Here is a 20361-nt window from a genome sequence, read left to right on the forward strand (position 1 = left end):
AGGCTTAGTAGGGACATGTTGTGGTCTATATATTCACACATGTATTACGATTTCTGGATAACACAATTATAACATGAACAATAGACAATTATCATGAACAAGGAAATATAATAATAACCATTTTATTATTGCCTCTAGGGCATATTTCCAATAGTCTCCCACTTGCACTAGAGTCAATAATCTAGTTACATTGTGATGAATCGAACACCCATAGAGTTCTGGTGTTGATCATGTTTTGCTCGAGGGAGAGGTTTAGTCAACCGGTCTGTGACATTCAGGTCCGTATGCACTTTACAAATATCTATGTCTCCATTTTGAACATTTTCACAAATGGAGTTGAAGCGACGCTTGATATGCCTGGTCTTCCTGTGAAACCTGGGCTCCTTGGCAAGGGCAATAGCTCCAGTGTTGTCACAGAAGAGAGTCATCGGGCCCGACGCATTGGGAATAACTCCTAGGTTGATAATGAACTCCTTCACCCAGATTGCTTCTTGTGCTACCTCCGAGGCTTCCATGTACTACGCTTCACATGTAGATCCCGCCACGACGGTTTGCTTGCAACTGCACCAGCTAACTGCACCACCATTCAAAATATACACATATACGGTTTGTGACTTGGAGTCATCCAAATCTATGTCGAAGCTAGCTTCGACGTAACCCTTTACGACGAGCTCTTCGTCACCTCCATAAACGTGAAACATATCCTTAGTCCTTTTGAGGTACTTCAGGATATTCTTGACCGATGTCCAGTGTTCCATGTCGGGATTACTTTGGTACCTTCCTACCAAACTAACGACAAGGTTTACATCAGGTGTGGTACATAGCATGGCATAGATAATAGACCCTATGGCCGAGGCATAGGGGACGACATTCATCTTTTCTCTATCTTCTGCCATGGTCGGGCATTGAGCTATGCTCAATCTCGTACCTTGCAACACAGGCAAGAACCCCTTCTTTGACTGATCCATATTGAACTTCTTCAATATCTTGTCAAGGTATGTACTCTGTGAAAGACCAATGAGGCGTCTCAATCTATCTCTATAGATCTTGATGCCTAATATATAAGCAGCTTCTCCGAGATCCTTCATTGAAAAACACTTGTTCAAGTAGGCCTTTATGCTTTCCAAGAATTCTATATCATTTCCCATCAACAGTATGTCATCCACATATAATATGAGAAATGCTACAGAGCTCCCACTCACTTTCTTGTAAACACAGACTTCTCCATAAGTCTGCGTAAACCCAAGCGCTTTGATCATCTCATCAAATCGAATGTTCCAACTCCGAGATGCTTGCACCAGCCCATAGATTGAGCATTGGAGCTTGCACACCTTGTCAGCATTCTTAGGATCAACAAAACCTTCCGCCTGCATCATATACAATTCTTCCTTAAGGAAACCATCAAGGAATGTCGTTTTGACGTCCATTTGCCATATCTCATAATCATGGAATGCGGCTATTGCTAACATGATTCAGACGGACTTCAGCTTCGCTACGGGTGAGAAAGTCTCATCGTAGTCAACCCCTTGAACTTGTCAATAACCCTTAGCGACAAGTCGAGCCTTATAGATGGTCACATTACCATCCGCGTTTGTCTTCTTCTTAAAGATCCATTTATTTTCTATGGCTCGCCGATCATCGGCCAAGTCAGTCAAAGTCCATACTTCGTTTTCATACATGGATCCTACCTCGGATTTCACGGCTTCCAGCCATTTTTCGAAATCTGGGCCCGCCATTGCTTCTTCATAGTTCGAAGGTTCACCATTGTCCAACAACATGATTTCCAGGACAGGGTTGCCGTACCACTCTGGTGCGGAACGTGTCCTTGTGGACCTACGAAGTTCAGTAGCAAGTTGATCTGAAGTTTCATGATCATCATCATTAACTTCCTCTCTAGTTGGTGCAGGCACCTCAGGAACATTTTCCTGAGCTGCGCCACTCTCCGGTTCAAGAGGCAATACTTCATCAAGTTCTACTTTCCTCCCACTTACTTCTTTCGAGAGAAACTCTTTCTCTAGAAAGGATCCATTCTTGGCAACAAAGATCTTGCCTTCGGATCTGAGGTAGAAGGTATACCCAATAGTTTCTTTAGGGTATCCTATGAAGACACATTTTTCCGATTTGGGTTCGAGCTTTTCAGGTTGAAGTTTCTTCACATAAGCATCGCATCCCCAAACTTTTAGAAATGACAGCTTAGGTTTCTTCCCAAACCATAATTCATACGGTGTCGTCTCAACGGATTTCGACGGAGCCCTATTTAAAGTGAATGCGGCAGTCTCTAAAGCATAGCCCCAAAATGACAGCGGTAGATCAGTAAGAGACATCATAGATCGCACCATATCCAATAAAGTGTGATTACGATGTTTGGACACACCATTACGTTGAGGTGTTCCAAGCGGCGTGAGTTGTGAAACTATTCCACATTTCCTTAAGTGCGTGCCAAATTCGTGACTCAAATATTCTCCCCCACGATCTGATCGCAAGAACTTGATTTTCCTGTCACGTTGATTCTCAACCTCACTCTGAAATTCCTTGAACTTTTCAAAGGTCTCAGACTTGTGTTACATTAAGTAGACATACCCATATCTACTCAAGTCATCAGTGAGGGTGAGAACATAACGATAGCCACCGCGAGCCTCTACACTCATTGAACCGCACACATCAGTATGTATGATTTCCAATAAGTTGGTTGCTCGCTCCATTGTTCCGTAGAACGGAGTCTTGGTCATTTTGCCCATGAGGCATGGTTCGCACGTGTAAAATGATTCATAATCAAGAGACTCCAAAAGTCCATCTGCATGGAGTTTCTTCATGCGTTTGACACCAATGTGACCAAGGCGGCAGTGCCACAAGTATGTGGGACTATCATTATCAACCTTACATCTTTTGGTATTCACACTGTGAATATGTGTCACATCACGTTCGAGATTAAATAAGAATAAACCATTGACCAGTGGGGCATGACCATAAAACATATCTCTTATATAAATAGAACAACCATTATTCTCGGATTTAAATGAGTAGCCATCTCGTATTAAACGAGATCCTGATACAATGTTCACGCTCAAAGCTGGCACTAAATAACAATTATTGAGGTTTAAAACTAATCCCGTAGGTAAATGTAGAGGTAGCGTGCCGACGGCGATCACATCGACCTTGGAACCATTCCTGAAGCGTATCGTCACCTCGTCCTTCGCCAGTCTCCGCTTATTCCGCAACTCCTATTTTGAGTTACAAATATGAGCAACCGTACTGGTATCAAATACCCAGGAGCTACTACGAGTACTGGTAAGGTACACATCAATAAAATGTATATCACATATACCTTTGGTGTTGCCGGCCTTCTTGTCCGCTAAGTACTTGGGGCAGTTCCGCTTCCAGTGACCACTTCCCTTGCAATAACAACGCTCAGTCTTGGGCTTGGGTCCATTCTTTGGCTTCTTCCCGGCAGCTTGCTTACCGGGCGTGGCAACCCCCTTGCCGTACTTCTTGAAGTTCTTTTTACCCTTGCCTTTCTTGAACTTAGTTGTTTTATTCACCATCAACACTTGATGTTCCTTTTTGATTTCCAACTCCGCTGATTTCAGCATCGAATATACCTCAGGAATGGTCTTTTCCATCCCCTGCATATTGAAGTTCATCACAAAGCTCTTGTAGCTAGGTGGGAGCAACTGAAGGATTCTGTCAACGACCGCATCATCCGGGAGATTAACTCCCAGCTGAGACAAGCAGTTGTGCAACCCAGACATTTTGAGTATGTGCTCGCTGACGGAACTATTCTCCTCCATCTTACAACTGTAGAACTTGTCGGAGACTTCATATCTCTCGACCTGGGCATGAGCTTGGAAAACCATTTTCAGCTCTTGGAACATCTCATATGCTCCATGTTGCTCAATACGCTTCTGGAGCCCCGGTCCTAAGCTGTGAAGCATGCTGCACTGAACCAGGGAGTAATCATCAACACGGGACTGCCGAGCATTCATAACGTCTTGGTTTGCTAGAGTTGGTGCTTCACCTAGCGGTGCTTCAAGGACATATGCTTTCTTGGCAGCTATGAGGATGATCCTCAAGTTCTGGACCCAGTCCGTATAGTTGCTACCATCGTCTTTCAGCTTGGTTTTCTCTAGGAATGCGTTGAAGTTGAGGACAACATTAGCGTGGGCCATTTGATCTACAAGACATATTGTAAATATTTTAGACTAAGTTCATGATAATTAAGTTCATCTAATCAAATTATTCAATGAACTCCCACTCAGATAGACATCCCTCTAGTCATCTAAGTGATACATGATCCGATTCAACTAGGCCGTGTCCGATCATCACGTGAGACGGACTAGTCATCATCGGTGAACATCTTCATGTTGATCGTATCTTATATACGACTCATGTTCGACCTTTCGGTCTTCCGTGTACCGAGGCCATGTCTGTACATGCTAGGCTCGTCAAATCAACCTAAGTGTTTTGCGTGTGTAAATCTGGCTTACACCCGTTGTATGCGAACGTTAGAACCTACCACACCCAATCATCACGTGGTGCTTCGGAACAACGGACCTTAGCAATGGTGCACAGTTAGGGGGAACACTTTCTTGAAATTATTGCGAGGGATCATCTTATTTATGCTACCGTCGTTCTAAGAAAATAAGATGTAAAACATGATAAACATCACATGCAATCAAATAGTGACATGATATGGCCAATATCATTTTGCTCCTTTTGATCTCCATCTTCGGGGCGCCATGATCATCGTCGTCACCGGCATGACACCATGATCTCCATTATCGTGTCTTCATGAAGTTGTCTCATCAACTATTACTTCTACTACTATGGCTAATATCTAGCGATAAAGTAAAGTAATTACATGACGTTTATGTTGACACGCAGGTCATAAATAAATTAAGACAACTCCTATGGCTCCTGCCGGTTGTCATACTCATCGACATGCAAGTCATGATTCCTATTACAAGAACATGATCAATCTCATACATCACATATATCATTCATCACATCATTTTGGCCATATCACATCACATGGCACATGCTGCAAAAACAAGTTAGACGTCCTCTAATTGTTGTTGCAAGTTTTTACGTGGCTGCTATAGGTTTCTCGCAAGAACGTTTCTTACCTACGCCAAAACCACAACGTGATTTGCCAATTTCTATTTACCCTTCATAAGGACCCTTTTCATCGAATCCGATCCGAGTAAAGTGGGAGAGACAGACACCCGCCAGCCACCTTATGCAACTAGTGCATGTCAGTCGGTGGAACCAGTCTCACGTAAGCGTACGTGTAAGGTCGGTCTGGGCCGCTTCATCCCACGATGTCGCCGAATCAAGATAATACTAGTAATGGCAAGTAAATTGACAAAATCAGTGCCCACAACAACTTGTGTTCTACTCGTGCATAGAAACTACACATAGACCTAGCTCATGATGCCACTGTTGGGGAACGTAGCAGAAATTTAAAAAATTTCTACGCATCACCAAGATCAATCTATGGAGTCATCTAGCAATGAGGGGAAGATGAGTGCATCTACATACCCTTGTAGATCGCGAGCGGAAGCGTTCAAGAGAACGGGGTTGATGGAGTCGTACTCGTCGTGATCCAAATCACCGATGACTGAGCGCCGAACGGACGGCACCTCCGCATTCAACACACGTACGGTTGGGAGAGATGTCTCCTCCTTCTTGATCCAGCAAGGGGAGAGGAGAGGTTGATGGAGATCCAGCAGCACGACGGCGTGGTGGTGGAAGCAGCGTGATCTCGGCAGGGCTTCGCCAAGCACCAACGAGAGGGAGAAGTGTCACGGAGGGAGAGGGAGGCGCCAGGGACTTGGGTGTGGCTGCCCTCCCTCCCCACCAATATATATAGGGGCCACGGGGGCGCCGGCACCTCCAGATCCCATCTAGATGGGGGGCGGCGGTCAAGGGGGTGGCCTGGCCCCCAAGCCAAGTGGAGGCGCCCCCCACCCCTAGGGTTTCTAACCCTAGGCGCAGGAGGAGGCCCAAGGGGGGCGCACCAGCCCACCAGGGGCTGGTTCCCTTCCCACTTCAGCCCATGGGGCCCTCCGGGATAGGTGGCCCCACCCGGTGGACCCCCGGGACCCTTCCAGTGGTCCCGGTACAATACCAGTGACCCCCGAAACGTGGCCGAAACTGGTCTTCCTATATATAAATCTTTACCTTCGGACCATTCCGGAACTCCTCGTGATGTCCGGGATCTCATCCGGGACTCCAAACAACCTTCGGGTTACCGCATACTAATATCTCTACAACCCTAGCGTCACCGAACCTTAAGTGTGTAGACCCTACGGGTTCGGGAACCATGCAGACATGACCGAGACAACTCTCCGGCCAATAACCAACAGCGGGATCTGGATACCCATGTTGGCTCCCACATATTCCACGATGAGCTCATCGGATGAACCACGATGTCGAGGATTCAATCAACCCCGTATTCAATTCCCTTTGTCAATCGGTACGTTACTTGCACGAGATTCGATCGTCGGTATCCCAATACCTTGTTCAATCTCGTTACCGGCAAGTCACTTTACTCATTCCGTAACACATCATCTCGTGACCAACTACTTAGTCACACTGAGCTCATTATGATGATGCATTTTTGAGTGGTCCCAGAGATACCTCTCCGTCATACGGAGTGACAAATCCCAGTCTCGATTCATGCCAACCCAACAGATACTTTCGGAGATACCTATAGTATACCTTTATACTCACCCAGTTACGTTGTGACGTTTGGTACACCCAAAGCACTCCTACGGTATCCGGGAGTTGCACAATCTCATGGTCTAAGGAAATGATACTTGACACTTTAGAAAAGCGCTAGTAGACAAACTACACAATCTTGTGCTATGCTTAGGATTGGGTCTTGTCCATCACATCATTCTCCTAATGATGTGATCCTGTTATCAATGACATTCAATGTCCTGGTCGGGAAATCGTAACCATCTATTGATCAACGAGCTAGTCAACTAGAGGCTTACTAGGGACATGTTGTGGTCTATATATTCACACATGTATTACGATTTCCGGATAGCACAATTATAGCATGAACAATAGACAATTATCATGAACAAGGAAATATAATAATAACCATTTTATTATTGCCTCTTGGGCATATTTCCAATAGCAGCCTATGCGAAATTTCGGCGGTCTGGCCTCCCTCAACTTCTTGATGTCCTCCTCCGTGACGGAGGAAGGAATCCACCGGCCTTGAAGGCTGGATCCGGACATGATTGAAGGTCTGAAGCGCCTGGCATGGGCTTTGGGTGTTAGAACTCGAGGCAGGGGAAGGATTCGATTGAGCGCGGGAGGGAAAAAAGAAAAAGCCCCATCCCTTTATAAAGGGGATGAATATCAGGCGTCCTCCTCATGGCCGTTCGAGACTTACCTAAGATCTAGGAGTCATACCAACAGGCACGGTTGGGTTACCCACGTTTGTATTGTTGAGAATCCCGTGATGAGGGGAACACGATCTCTGCTTTGACAAGACGTGTCAAGAAACCGCCTCGCGTTATGTGCGGGGCTGGTTAAAGAAAAACGGTTCAAATAATTATCGGGCCATGGCGTGATGTCATGCTACCAAAACGTGTTAGCAGATTAGATTTGTGGAAATATTATTCTCTCTACGGTGGTACGTGGAACTTATTTTGCAGGGTCGGACACTATCCTTGTATTCAAATTCTTTTATGGTGTATTCGGAGGAGGAACCCGCCTTGCAATGCCGAAGGCAACACTGCACGCCGGACTCATCGTCATTGAAGCCTGGTTCAGGGGCTACTGAGGGAGTCCTGGATTAGGGGGTCTCCAGACAGCCGGACTGTTGGACTATGAAGATACGAGATTGAAGACTTCGTCCCGTGTCCGGATGGGACTCTACTTGGCGTGGAAGGCAAGCTAGGCAATATAGATATGCATATATCCTCCTTTGTAACTGACCTTGTGTAACCCTAGCCTCCTCCGGTGTCTACATAAACCGGAGGGTTTTAGTCCATAGGACAACATACAATCATACCATAGGCTAGCTTTTAGGTTTAGCCTCTCCGATCTCGTGGTTGATTAACTCTTGTACTACTCATATTATCAAGAATAATCAAGCAGGACATAGGGTTGTACCTCCATCAAGAGGGCCCGAACCTTGGTAAAACATCGTGTCCCCTGCCTCCTGTTACCATCCGCCTTGGACGCACAGTTCGGGACCCCCTACCCGAGATCCGCTAGTTTTGACACCGACAACGGCCTTCAGACATATTGTGTATGTATAGGAAAATTGTGTATGATCAAAGTCATTTATGTATATGTTCATATTTAGAAGAAAAAGAAGGAGAGGAAAAAGGAAAATAATAAGAAGAGGAAGAAGGAGAAGAAGAAGTAGAAGAAGAGGAGAGGAAGAAGAGGAGAAACAAATAAAAAGATGAAAAAGAAGAAGAAAAAAAAGGAGAAGAAGAAGAAGGAATAGAGGAGAAGAAGAAAAACAAATTAATCTATTTTTTCTTCTTCTCCTCTATTCCTTCTTCTTCTCCTTTTTTTTCTTCTTCTCCTCTTTTTCTTCTTCTCCTCTTTTTTTCCTTCTTCTTCCTCTTCTTAATTTTTATCAGGAACGAGGGTGTGGAGGATCACCGAGTGGGCGAGGGTCGGGAACGAGGGTAGAGGGTCGAGGGTCACCGAGGGGTCGAGGGTCACTATGGGTTCGAGGGTTGTCGAGGGGTCGAGGGTCGAGGAACACCGAGGGGTCGAGAGGTTGCCTTGTGTCAAAGTATTGAAGAAATGCATGGCTTCATCATTAGCCAGAAGTAACCGGGGCATGATGGTACAAAGTTCTCCAAAGTTATTCTGGAACGGAGTCCCGGATAGGTAAATTCGCCTTTTGGTATGAAATTCAGCAAAGGCCTTCCAAATAGCGATATTCGGAAGGCTCTTGCTGAACTTTGTACCAAAAAGCGAATTATCCTATCTGGGACTCAGTTCCAAAATAACTTTGGAGAGCTTCGTACCATCATGCGCCTGTTACTTTCGTCTAATGATGAAGACATGGTTTTGTTGAATCCTTTGACACTAGACAAACGTGACATGTCGAGGGTCGGGAACTAGGGTAGAGGGTCGTGGATCACCGAGTGGTCAAGGGTCGTGAACTAGTGTAGAAGGTCGAGGGTCGCCGAGGGGTCGAGGGTCGTTGGTCGTCGAGGGGTCGAGGGTCCAGTTTTATCAAGAATGCCCCCATTATGGATGTGCACAAGTTGATCCAATTTTTTTCTGATCTCATATATATATATATATATATATATATATATATATATATATATATATATATATATATATATATATATATATATATATATATATATATATATATATATACTTCTATATGTCATGTTGTGTGTCAAAGTATTGAAGAGATCCATGGCTTCATCATTTGCCGGAAGTAACAGGCGTATGATGCTACGAAGCTCTTCAAAGTTGTTTTGGAACGGAGTTCCTGATGGAATAATTCGCCTTTTGGTACAATTTCAGCAAAGGCCTTCCAAATAGCGATTAGCTAGCTAGGTCTATGTTTGCCACTAATATATCCATCTGTCAAGTTTGTATATTAATTGCCATGTTGTAATATTTGTAGAAACTATATATCCATCTATCAAGTGACTGAATGCCAGTGGAAGAAGGAGGCCGTGATGATGGCTCCGGTGACCGAATGGAGTCCGGCCAGGTATATATATTAATTAAGCCTATGCACATATTAACTCTCTTCTTTCTTATTTTCTAGCCCTCTGAATCGAGCCAAACTTCGGTAATAAGATGAGGCCCGAAGAAAAGGTTGCACCAGGATGAAAGGTTCACGATCACAGCAATCGCGGGCGATGGCCAACCGATTGAACCCAACCGGACCAATGAAGCATTTTTTGCTCAGTGCGGGGTTCTTGTTAGGGACATGATCCCGATCAGCATCCACCAATGGTATAAGCCTAAGAACGAAGACCCTCAAGTGTCTTATGTCAATGATAGGCAGAAAGATGATCTTTGGACCACGCCGAAGGCAAATTTCACCCTACCGCCAGAGGAGGATCCGGAGAAGCCAGATATATAGCCATTGGTCAAGGCTCATGCTCTTAAGAAGATGGCAGATCTATTCAAGAGGTGGAAGAATGAGTTGAAATCAACGTTTGTCGACAAAGGGAAGACTCCAAAATTCACCGGCCGATTTGAGGAGATAAGAGATCAATGGCTCGCATTGTGGCCTACAAGACATCGGAGAAGAGTAAGAAGATGTCAGCGACAAACAAGAAAAATGATGCAAAGAAGGAGCTTCACCATCGCACGGGGTCAGGTGGCTACCTCAAAGCCCGGTCGTTGTGGGACAAGGCTGAGAATGAGCTGCTTGCTAAAGGGGTCGAACCAGAGACATTCCACTGGCCAGACCGTTCAACGACATGTTTCTTCAGGGTTGGGGGAACGTTGGACCCTGAAACAGGGAAGTGCATTTGGACGGACGAGCAACTTGACATACCCGTCAAGAAGCTTCAGCAGTATATCGCTGCAACACAACAAGGGACGTTTGTTCCCGATAGAGAGAACGACGATCTCACACTGGCCCTCGGCAATCCTGAGCATCCAGGACCAACACGAGGCACGGCTGGCTCCATTGCGTGGAAGGTTGGGTTTCCCAGCGCCGGCGGTTACAAAACCCGAGAGAGGAGGAGGAAAGTGGAGCTGACCGAACTGCAGAACCTGAATGCAAGGGTACGAGCACTAGAGGAACAACAAGCACTAGTTCAGAACCAGCGACCTGCCAGAGCTACCTTAGAAGCTACCCTGCCATCTCAGCGGAGAAGCAGCATGGCTTCCATTAAGCTCCTTCAGCAGCCTGACTTCATGGCTCCCATCTACCCTGTGGATGCCATCACGGAGGCTCAAGATTGCCACCTTATGGCGCAATGGGGGCACCTCAAAGTCATGGCAGTTGTTGGCTCTGTTGCACCTCATGAACCTGGCGCAACTTTTCACTGCCTTCCGATTCCAAAAGGCTATGCTGTAGTGATGGTTGCTAAAATTACAGAGGTATTTGAGGAGCTCGAGCTTGACCACCCTACCGGTGAAGGGGATAGTCAGCTGGGTCATGCTCTGAAGACTCCATGTCTATGGCGGAAGGAGCTCATCAACCTTCCGAACTAGATGCCTCTGCCTCCTCCTCCTCCGGCAAGTCAGGGCACTCCGCCTCCTTCTCCGCCTGCGCCTGCGTGTTCGAGCAGCCCGCCTCCTCCTCTGCCTCATCAGCAATAGCGGAAGACAACCGCCGTCGCTCCATCTACTCCGGTGCGTCGTAGCACTCTGCCTTCTTCTTCACCGCCTCGTAAGTAATGAAAGAAGACAGCCGCAGCCGCTCCGGCTGCTCCAACATCTAGCAGTATAGCCAGAGGCGGGAGGCAATACAGATTCGGTCCATCTCTCAAGCCTCTAGAGAAGTTACCATACGAGATGACCGAGGAGGAAAACACGAAGATCTGTAAAGCCCAAGTGAAGGACTTCTTTGAAACGCAAAGAGCTAAGAAACATCCACCTCCGGAGGAGAAGATAGATCCCGTGAAAGTTTAGCGCACTGTTGATGCCCTAAAGTGACCACCACCTTCTCTGCCGCTTACCAACTATGATCACATTATTCAAAGTTCATATAAGGAAGCGTCCCGGTCAGGAAGTACTTGCAGTGATCGAAGGTTAGCAGAACGAAGAAGTGGGAAAAAATTCCCCAGCTCGGCAAACAAGCAAACCAATCGTACCCCCCGCTCAAGGTGTCTAGCGATATCGTCGCTAATCATTAGAGGATGGTGCCCGGTACCAATCCTAGAGATTACCTGCCCAACAATGCACATTTTGATATAATGGAGGTGGACGAATTCAAATACCGGCACAGGAAGCCTCTCGTCGAATCTGGTCATCCTCCTCTAACAACAATGATGCAAAGATTCCCTGAGTGGTACATGGACACCTGCAGCAAGTCTGGGAAGGATACTTTGACACTGAGAGTTAAAGAGGAGCATGACCTCGTTGGAATTGATCTGTTGTCTATTCCATTTGAGGAGTTCTTCCAGTTTTTCAATCAAAAGGCCCTCGATAAAATAATCATCACTTGCTACTGTCTGTAAGTACTACTTCTGTAATTAAGTCTCTATATATAGCTTAGCTCTTTCATTGCATGTATATATAATTATCCTCACTATATTATGCAAATTGAAGATCGCAGAATGCAAGAAAATACAAATCAGTGATATTGGGTTCATTAACATAAATCTCACAGATGAATGGAATGTTAAATATGATGCCAGACAAACCAAGGCCAACTTGCTACGATCGTTGCTTCAAAATCAAAACAAAGATAAAATACTCTTTCCTTACAACTTCAAGTGAATGGAATGTTAAAATACTCTTTCTTTACAACTTCAAGTGAGTGTTACTGTCTTGTGCATATTCGGTTTCCATTATTACTCGAGGTTATAGTAATGTAATTGATGAGTTATGCATGCGTGCACAGCTTCCACTTTATTATGCTAGAGTTAAGCTTGAGCAGGGACTAGTAACCGTCATAGACTCGAGACGAAAAGATCCCGAGGAGTATGAGGTCATGACTACAATGCTCGAGAAGTAAGTTCAGTCGATCATTATCGCACCATGTCGGCAACTTTGTTCATTTCCTGATATCAAGTAATTGCTTTCTTTGTCTGGCAGGGTTTGGAAAAATTTCACCGCACAAGCTCCGGGACTGCTGGGGAGCTGCGATTTACACACCCGAAAGTAAGTACTACTAGCTAGTTCCGTGCATCTCCAAGTGATTCTAGCTAGTTTCATCAATACCATTTAGCATGCTTGCTTATCAGTTTGATTGACCTCTATTTCTTGTAAAGTGGTTGTGGTAGGAACCCGGGAATAATTACTGTGGATACTATTGTGAGTGGGGCTACTCTAAAAACAATATGAAGTGCGTAAGCAATAATATTCACAGTTTTATTTTATTACCATCATTTGTGTTGAGTTTCACTCATATATATGTATTGACCCCCTTCTTCAAATTAGATGTTTCAGATGCGGGATGAACTCCTACCACAAGATCGCATACAAGCAATTCAAGAGGAATTGGCGGGATTCTTTCTTGACCACGTCATCAATAAAAACGAAGAATACCATGTGGAACTTGAGTTCAGATGTTAGGGGATTGTAAGAGATCTTATATTGTATATATGTAGCCAGTAGCATCGGATAGATATACAAAAACTTGTTGTTCAACCAATCTCTCAGAAAAGGAGAGGTCGATCACTTCTCCTTGTATATGTTCATGACAATCTTTTGTAATTAATGGTTTCCTTCATTTGCTTACTAGCTAGCATGTCGAGTCCTCTCTATACGTATAGTACATAGCATCGACTAAGCACGGAGATACGAGAGGACACTTCTCTCTATTAGCTAGCTAACACAATATATGAAACCCCTACATTAACCCTACAAAACCCCCAAAACCCCCAAACCCCCTGTCGGTGTCAAAACCGGCGGATCTCGGGTAGGGGGTCCCGAATTGTGTGTCTAGGATCGATGGTAACAGGAGACAGGGGACACGACGTTTACCCAGGTTCAGGCCCTCTCTATGGAGGTAATACCCTACTTCCTGCTTGATTGATCTTGATGAATATGAATATTACAAGAGTTGATCTACCACGAGATCGTAATGGCTAAATCCTAGAAGTCTAGCCTATATGGGTATGGTAATGAGTATATGGGGTATCCCCTCCCTGGACTACCCCTCCTTCAGTTTATATATACACCGAGAGGATCTAGGGTTTACATGGAGTCGGTTACATAAGAAGGAATCTTCGATCGCCAAGCTTGCCTTCCACGCCAAGTAGAGCCCAATACGGACACGGTGCAGTCTTCGGCCTTCATGTCTTCACAGCCCATCAGTCCGGCCCATGGATAACAGGCCGGACGCTCGAGGACTCCTTAGTCCAGGACTCCCTTAGTAGCCCCTGAACCTGGCTTCAATGACGAGGAGTCCGGCGCGCAGATTTGTCTTCGGCATTGCAAGGCGGGTTCCCTCCTTCTGAACTCCAGAATTCGGATGAAGTAAGTATATCCGGACCTGTGTATATAATGGCAGAGAATGTAATACCCCACGAGCCCAACTTGTTGATAATTTTTCATGACATCATATCATGCCTGCCCGGTTACTATTTCCAACTGTCGGCTAGCGAGCTGCCCCATGTCTCGGGGTGCGGTTTTACTGGCACGTCTTGTCAAGGCAGAGATCGTGTCCCTTTATTTACGAGATTTTCATTAATGCAGGCATGGGTAACCCAACCGTCCCCTGGGTACAACTCCTTGGTGATAGGTAAGTTTAGAGACCCCGGGGGAGACGCCCAATATTCGAGGCCTTTTATATAGGGACCCAGTCTCCTTTTCTTCCCTTGCGCTTGCGTCTTCCTCAACCCCAGCCACCCCAAGTTCCAACCCTCGGGTTCCAATCGCCACCAGCCCTAGTCATGTCCGGATCCAACCATCAGGGCCGGTGGGTGGCTTCTTTTGTCACAGAGCAGGACATTGCGAAGCTCCGCGTAGCGAGGTATCTAACCTCAGAAATCTTTCATCAGCTTCCGGCACAAGGGCAAGTCATACCGACCCCCAGATCTGGCGAGAGGGTCGTATTTGTATCCCACTTTCTTCACGGGCTAGGGTTCACGCTTAACCCCTTCGTCTGGGGGCTCATGTTCTACTATGGGCTAGATTTTCACGATCTGGCCCCGGACTCTATTCTCCTCATCTCAACATTTATCGTCACGTGTGAAGCCTTACTCCGGACTCCTCCGCACTTTGGTTTGTGGCTCAAGACCTTTGACGTGAGGTCGCAGGTGACAGAGGAGGAGCAGGCAGAGTGCGGCAATGTCACAATAGGCAAGTTGGCCGGTGTGGTTTGGCCCAAATGATCTTTCGCCAAATCTTCCGACATATGGCAGCAGGGGTGGTTTTATATCAACAAGCCATGGGGCCCCAAGTGGGCGGCTACACCTGCGCTCCGGCCCGACCCTCCAATTCAGCTTGCTTCGTGAGTCAATAAGGGATTGGACTGGGGATCCATCAATGAAGTGCAGACTCTGCATAGTCGCATCCGGAGCCTTACCGAGAAGGGCATCGATCTTGTGAACGTCGTTCAAATAATGCTAGTCCACCGGATCTTGCCATGTCAGCGGCGGCCTCTTCGTATGTGGGAGTTTGACCCAGAAGGGCGGCGGACTCTACAACACTTCTTCGGCACTATGCATGGAGGAATGTGGAAATTATATTTCGGGGAACAAGAGCAATGGACGGACACCACCGAAGATGTTGGTCTCGACTGCAATCATCCGGACACTTCGGTAAGTACTCGATATCCAACCACCTTCAGTTCAGGCATCTCTTAACAAGATACTGAACAATCCGTCCCTGTACAGGACTGGATAAAGAAAACGGTGCTAATCTAGTGTCCGGCGCCTCTTCCCGAAGGCCCTGCGACCGACCTGCTGACGAGAATGCTGATTCCGACACCGTATCAGGTGGCTGCATTCGGGGAAACCGAAATCCCTTTGCCCAAGGGCAAGAGTGTAGAGGGGGGCCTCCAGGGAAAGAAGAGGGTCGCCTCCGAAGATCAGGAGGAGAATCCTTCTAAGAGAGGAAAAACTCCATCGTCGAGCGGCTTGGGCCAGGCGAGCAAGGCTGCCGTAGAGTTCGATGACAAGGATGAACCTCGAGGCAGACAGTAAGCGAGGTTGGGTTACTTTGAACGCACCTCATTCTTTTCCTATTAGTGAAGTAATCATCCGATGTACGTTCGTCCATGCAGGTTAATGCCTAGTGCTTCTCAATCATCCTCCTCCTCGGGAGATCTTCTTCCGGAGATGATGGAGAGTGTCACGCCTCCTCCAGCCACATCGCCCAACAGGGGAGATGATACTGAGGTATCGTCCCGACGGGCTCCTCCTGAACACCAATTAGTACAGGAAGCGAAGAAGGTGTTACCCGAAGGCAGTGCCTCTGTCACTCGGGGCTCCTGGATCAAGACTGGCATCCCCGAACCGTCCGGTTTACAGCCGGAGATGATTCTAGAGGCAAGTGAGCGGGTTCCTTCTCAGGAATGTCATACTCCGGCGACGATTTCCGAAGACCCGGAAGCGCCGGACATGCTGACGGGCTTGCTATGACGAGCATCCATTTCAGAAGAGCATCGTACCTTGATGGCTACGGTGGTCAAAAGGGTTCTATCCGTGAAGAGTGGATTGAACGAGGCCTTCACGAGCCTTCTAAGTGGTTTTGAGGTTTGTGATATAGTTTTGTCAATTGAATTTTATTGACAGAATGCACCTGTTGTATATGCAGTAGCACCTGTCATCATCTAAGATAGTATACGGCCTGCAAATTCACTACGAGACTCGGATAGTACAGTCAGCTACAAGACGGAGTCCGACTGGAAGGTAAAGATGACCTCGTAAAGCATTCAAGATGTCCTTGTTTGGAAAAGTGGTCAACACGAGAATTGTTTGTCTCATCAAGGCGTGCATATTTGATATTTAGGCCATCTTCATCGGAAGTCATATGCAAATTCGATGGCCCGCGCAAGGAGCAAGACAGGAGTTTGGGCCAGATTCAGACTGAATCCGAGTTAGAGTAGAACTAGGACTCTAGGACGTGAATCGCGCCCTGACGGGGTCCCTCCCGGGCGTGCGGGGTTTCGGGTCTCAAAAGCACCCGCCGATTGTCCTGCGTATCGCACTGTCGGTCGGGTCTCCTTCGACGCGAGCTGTGGTGCATCACCCCCGGCGTCGAGGGTACACGTGACGTGTTCGTGTGTCAACAGCCACTTTAGCCCAAAAAGATGTTCTAATGAGTATAAATCTCAAGCAACCACAAAACAGTCGAGGAGCTTCTTGTGATCATAACTCATCTACATCAAAAAGAAACAAGTCGGCTCATAGTGAACCAAATTCAAACATATTGTGCCGGCCAAAGAAAAAACAGAATGGCCAGGACTTAAAATTCAGATCTTCTTGTGATCATAACCTGTCTACATGAAAAACAAACGGGCCGACGCATAGTGGACCTAATCCATACACATTGCGCCCATCGAATTTAGAAAAGAGCATGCTGGAACTTTCAGAATCAAAAGGGGAGCACAATATGAGAGCTGAGCCTGACAATGATATCCTTATCAGTACAAGTTTCATTTCTGGAGTTTATCTTAAGATCAAACACCAGATGCAACATTGATTCCTTAGTGTGGTTAGCAACTAAAGTGAAGTGATTAATACAAATACCTAACGATGCAAGGCAAAGGCAGAACTATAGAAGTATGTTTCAATACCTAACCAGAGATAATGGAATCATGAATAAGAATGGATTGCAAACAGAACATTTCATGAAAAATTTGCTTATAACGCAATCTTTCAATTAAACTAATTATGTGTGCTCTTATAAAAAAATTGGTGCTGAGGATAATCAGACTCCGTCCATCATCAGCTTAAACACAAAATACAACAGGAAACTATCTAGAATAAAGAGCTCAATAAATGACAAGTCAATTCTTTAGGTCAATAAACAAATCTATAAAGCATACACAGATAAACAATATATAAAGGGGGGAAAGTAATCCATTATTGAGTTCAAGAAAACACGAGTCAAATCAATTGGCAAACATTTTAAAGGTTGACCCAAATGACTTGTAATTTTAGCATCAACACTCACAGCAGTCACTTCAACACAAGAGGATATTCAATAAATATATATAACACAAAGCATACATCTGACAATCATAGCTTCCTAATCATACTTCTTTTATACATCAACAAAGAAGGTTAATAGTGGATCTAGTTAACACATACTACATCTCATGTGGATACGGAGAGCTAGGCCGATAAGAAGCACCACAACACTCAACAGCCCTCTAAGATAAAAAGGCCAAGTATGCTGACAACATATGCAGCTCATGTGGGTACGGAGAGCTAGGCCGATAAGAAGCACCACCACACTCAACAGCCCTCTAAGTGTTGACAGCATATTCATAATCGTCGGGTCAGATGAAAGGCGGAGCGTTGACAACATAACTTACCTCTAGTGTCGGAAAGAAGGTATGTTGAACAAGAGTTTGCTTGAGCAAATAAGGAGTGAAATTGATGCCTCTGGGATGGAAACTGGCAATCAACTTGCCATTGACATCAACCTGAAACAACCAGTCGTCAGTCGTCACACCTGATCAAAATGAGCAACCCATCATCCCCAGGCAGAACTAACACGTAGTGGTCACTGTAGGGACACTGACACTGCTGGCTGATCTCCGCAATGACCAATTCAACCCGACACTTGAAATCCCAGACCTCGCCTTGGTGGTTCTGCTGCATCACCCAGATATCAATGGCTGTCATTGGATAATCAGGACATGAGAAGGCAAGCATGTCACCCATCTCAAACAGTTCACCGTCACCCGGGGCGCAGATGAGGTGATGCGGGAGGCAGATGAACCGGCACGATCTCCTCATCGTTGGTGTCGAATACCCCTATGAGACCATCTGTGTACCATATGCTACCTTGAAACAGGAGTCCGTGGTAATGTGCGAATCCGGCGAGACGAGGGCACCCTATGTGCCTCGGCGGCGGCTGGCCGGAGCCTAATGTGAAAACGTAGATGGAGGCCTGTCGGTGCAGCAACAGTCGGTACTCACAAACACATCAAAAGGTAGTGTTTTTTGAGGGAGTGCTGATGCAATTTTACTACTACAAAGTACAAACAGAATTCTGACAAACGTACATAGACGATGAAGGAATTTCACAAGCAATAACTACCAGTCTACGATTATGTGGCCATCACACCACCCAAATCATTGTGGGAATTGAACACAAGACCTCCTGTCTATCTCTTAAATGTAACAACCAAAGACTTATGCACCTTTCATATTTACTAATCCCAACTCACTCTAAATATACGAGTGGCAGTCATCATGTTTATTTATTTATTTTGCGAGAAAAGGAGTTGATATTAAAACGGCCAAATTACTGAAAGGTCCACACAGAAAAGGAAATTACAACCAAGCCCCTCTGCAACCCGACTACGCCGGCGCCGTGGACGAGCCGGTGACGCGTCATTTGCCGCTGCTCGCTGACGCCTTGGATCGAAGCAGCCCCCGGGCAAAACGGGAAGTCTCCGATCAACGGTCCCTGAGAACCTACACCCATGGATATAGGTATTCTTGGTTTGATTTAGTCCTTTTCGTTTGGCTAAGCGACCTGGGCCAGGTATTTGTATGTTGATGGGCCTTTTATGAGCTTTCAGAGAGACCGTGAAAAAATAATTGGGTCAAAATAAATCAACATTGTTGGAACTGAACACATGACCTCATGTCCGGATCTTCAACGTAACAACCAATGACCTATGCACGATTCACATTTACTAATCCCAACTCGCTCTCTAAATATAGTGGCAGTCCTGATGTTTAGGGCGAGCTAATTAAGCGAACGAGCTAATTAAAGAAAGGATTGTGGGTTTAAATAAAATATTTAAATGAATGTGACTAACTAAAAAACAATATGGGTAAACAGGTGGAATAATTAAAAGAAAGATTGTGGTCTTAATAAATAGAATATTCAAATAGATGAGGCTAATTAAAGGAAGCACTTGAGGTAAAAGGGTAGGATAATTGAAAGGAAGGGCTGCTAAATTAGAAAATGAAGGATTTGATTCCCAACTAAAACGGATGAGGACGTCATGGTAATTAAAGGAAGGGTTATACTTAAATAAAATCAGTAAGAGATGGCTAAATTGCAACGTCTTTTTTATTGTTCATTTTGTAGAAGGATATTGCATTGCAATATGTTCTTCATAGTGAATCCGGTGTGTGGGACATTATGCCGACACAAACCATCATTTTTTTCCATTACAACGCACGGGCATATATATAACGGAATAATTATGAGCCCGTGTATATTATATATAAAGAATGTTTTACAGATGGATGATATATACTATATCTCATCCATATATGCTTTACAGATGATTATCGATGTCTCTCTCCGAAACAAATTACTGTACGTAATTAATTAATTAATAAGCTAGCCATGCATGCATGGACGCAAGAATTGATGATTATCGATCAAAATCGCGGGCCGCCACAATCTTATGATCACGTACGTGCACTAGTAGCCACCGGCAGCGGCGGCGGGAGTGGCGGTTGCTGCTGCTGCTTCGGCGGCGGGAGCTTTGTAGCCACCGGCAGCGGCAGCGGGAGTGGGAGTGGTGGTTGCTGCTGCTGCTTCGGCGGCGGGAGCTTTGTAGCCACCGGCAGCGGCGGCGGG

The 20361-nt window shown here is 45.8% G+C and overlaps 1 protein-coding gene across 1 annotated transcript in view; it reads right to left on the minus strand.

Annotated features, from left to right (window-relative positions):
* Positions 1-19824: 19824 nt before the first annotated feature.
* The window catches only part of LOC119288480 (pollen allergen Phl p 5.0101-like), a 1648-nt gene continuing 1111 nt past the window's right edge, over positions 19825-20361 (minus strand). The window contains exon 2 of the mRNA XM_037568093.1: positions 19825-20361. This exon is cut by the window's right edge and continues 1 nt beyond it. Coding sequence (XP_037423990.1) covers positions 20203-20361 — 159 coding nt within the window. The 3' untranslated portion in view covers positions 19825-20202.

Source organism: Triticum dicoccoides, chromosome 4A (genome assembly GCF_002162155.2).
Source record: "Triticum dicoccoides isolate Atlit2015 ecotype Zavitan chromosome 4A, WEW_v2.0, whole genome shotgun sequence".
Classification (NCBI taxonomy): domain Eukaryota; kingdom Viridiplantae; phylum Streptophyta; class Magnoliopsida; order Poales; family Poaceae; genus Triticum; species Triticum dicoccoides.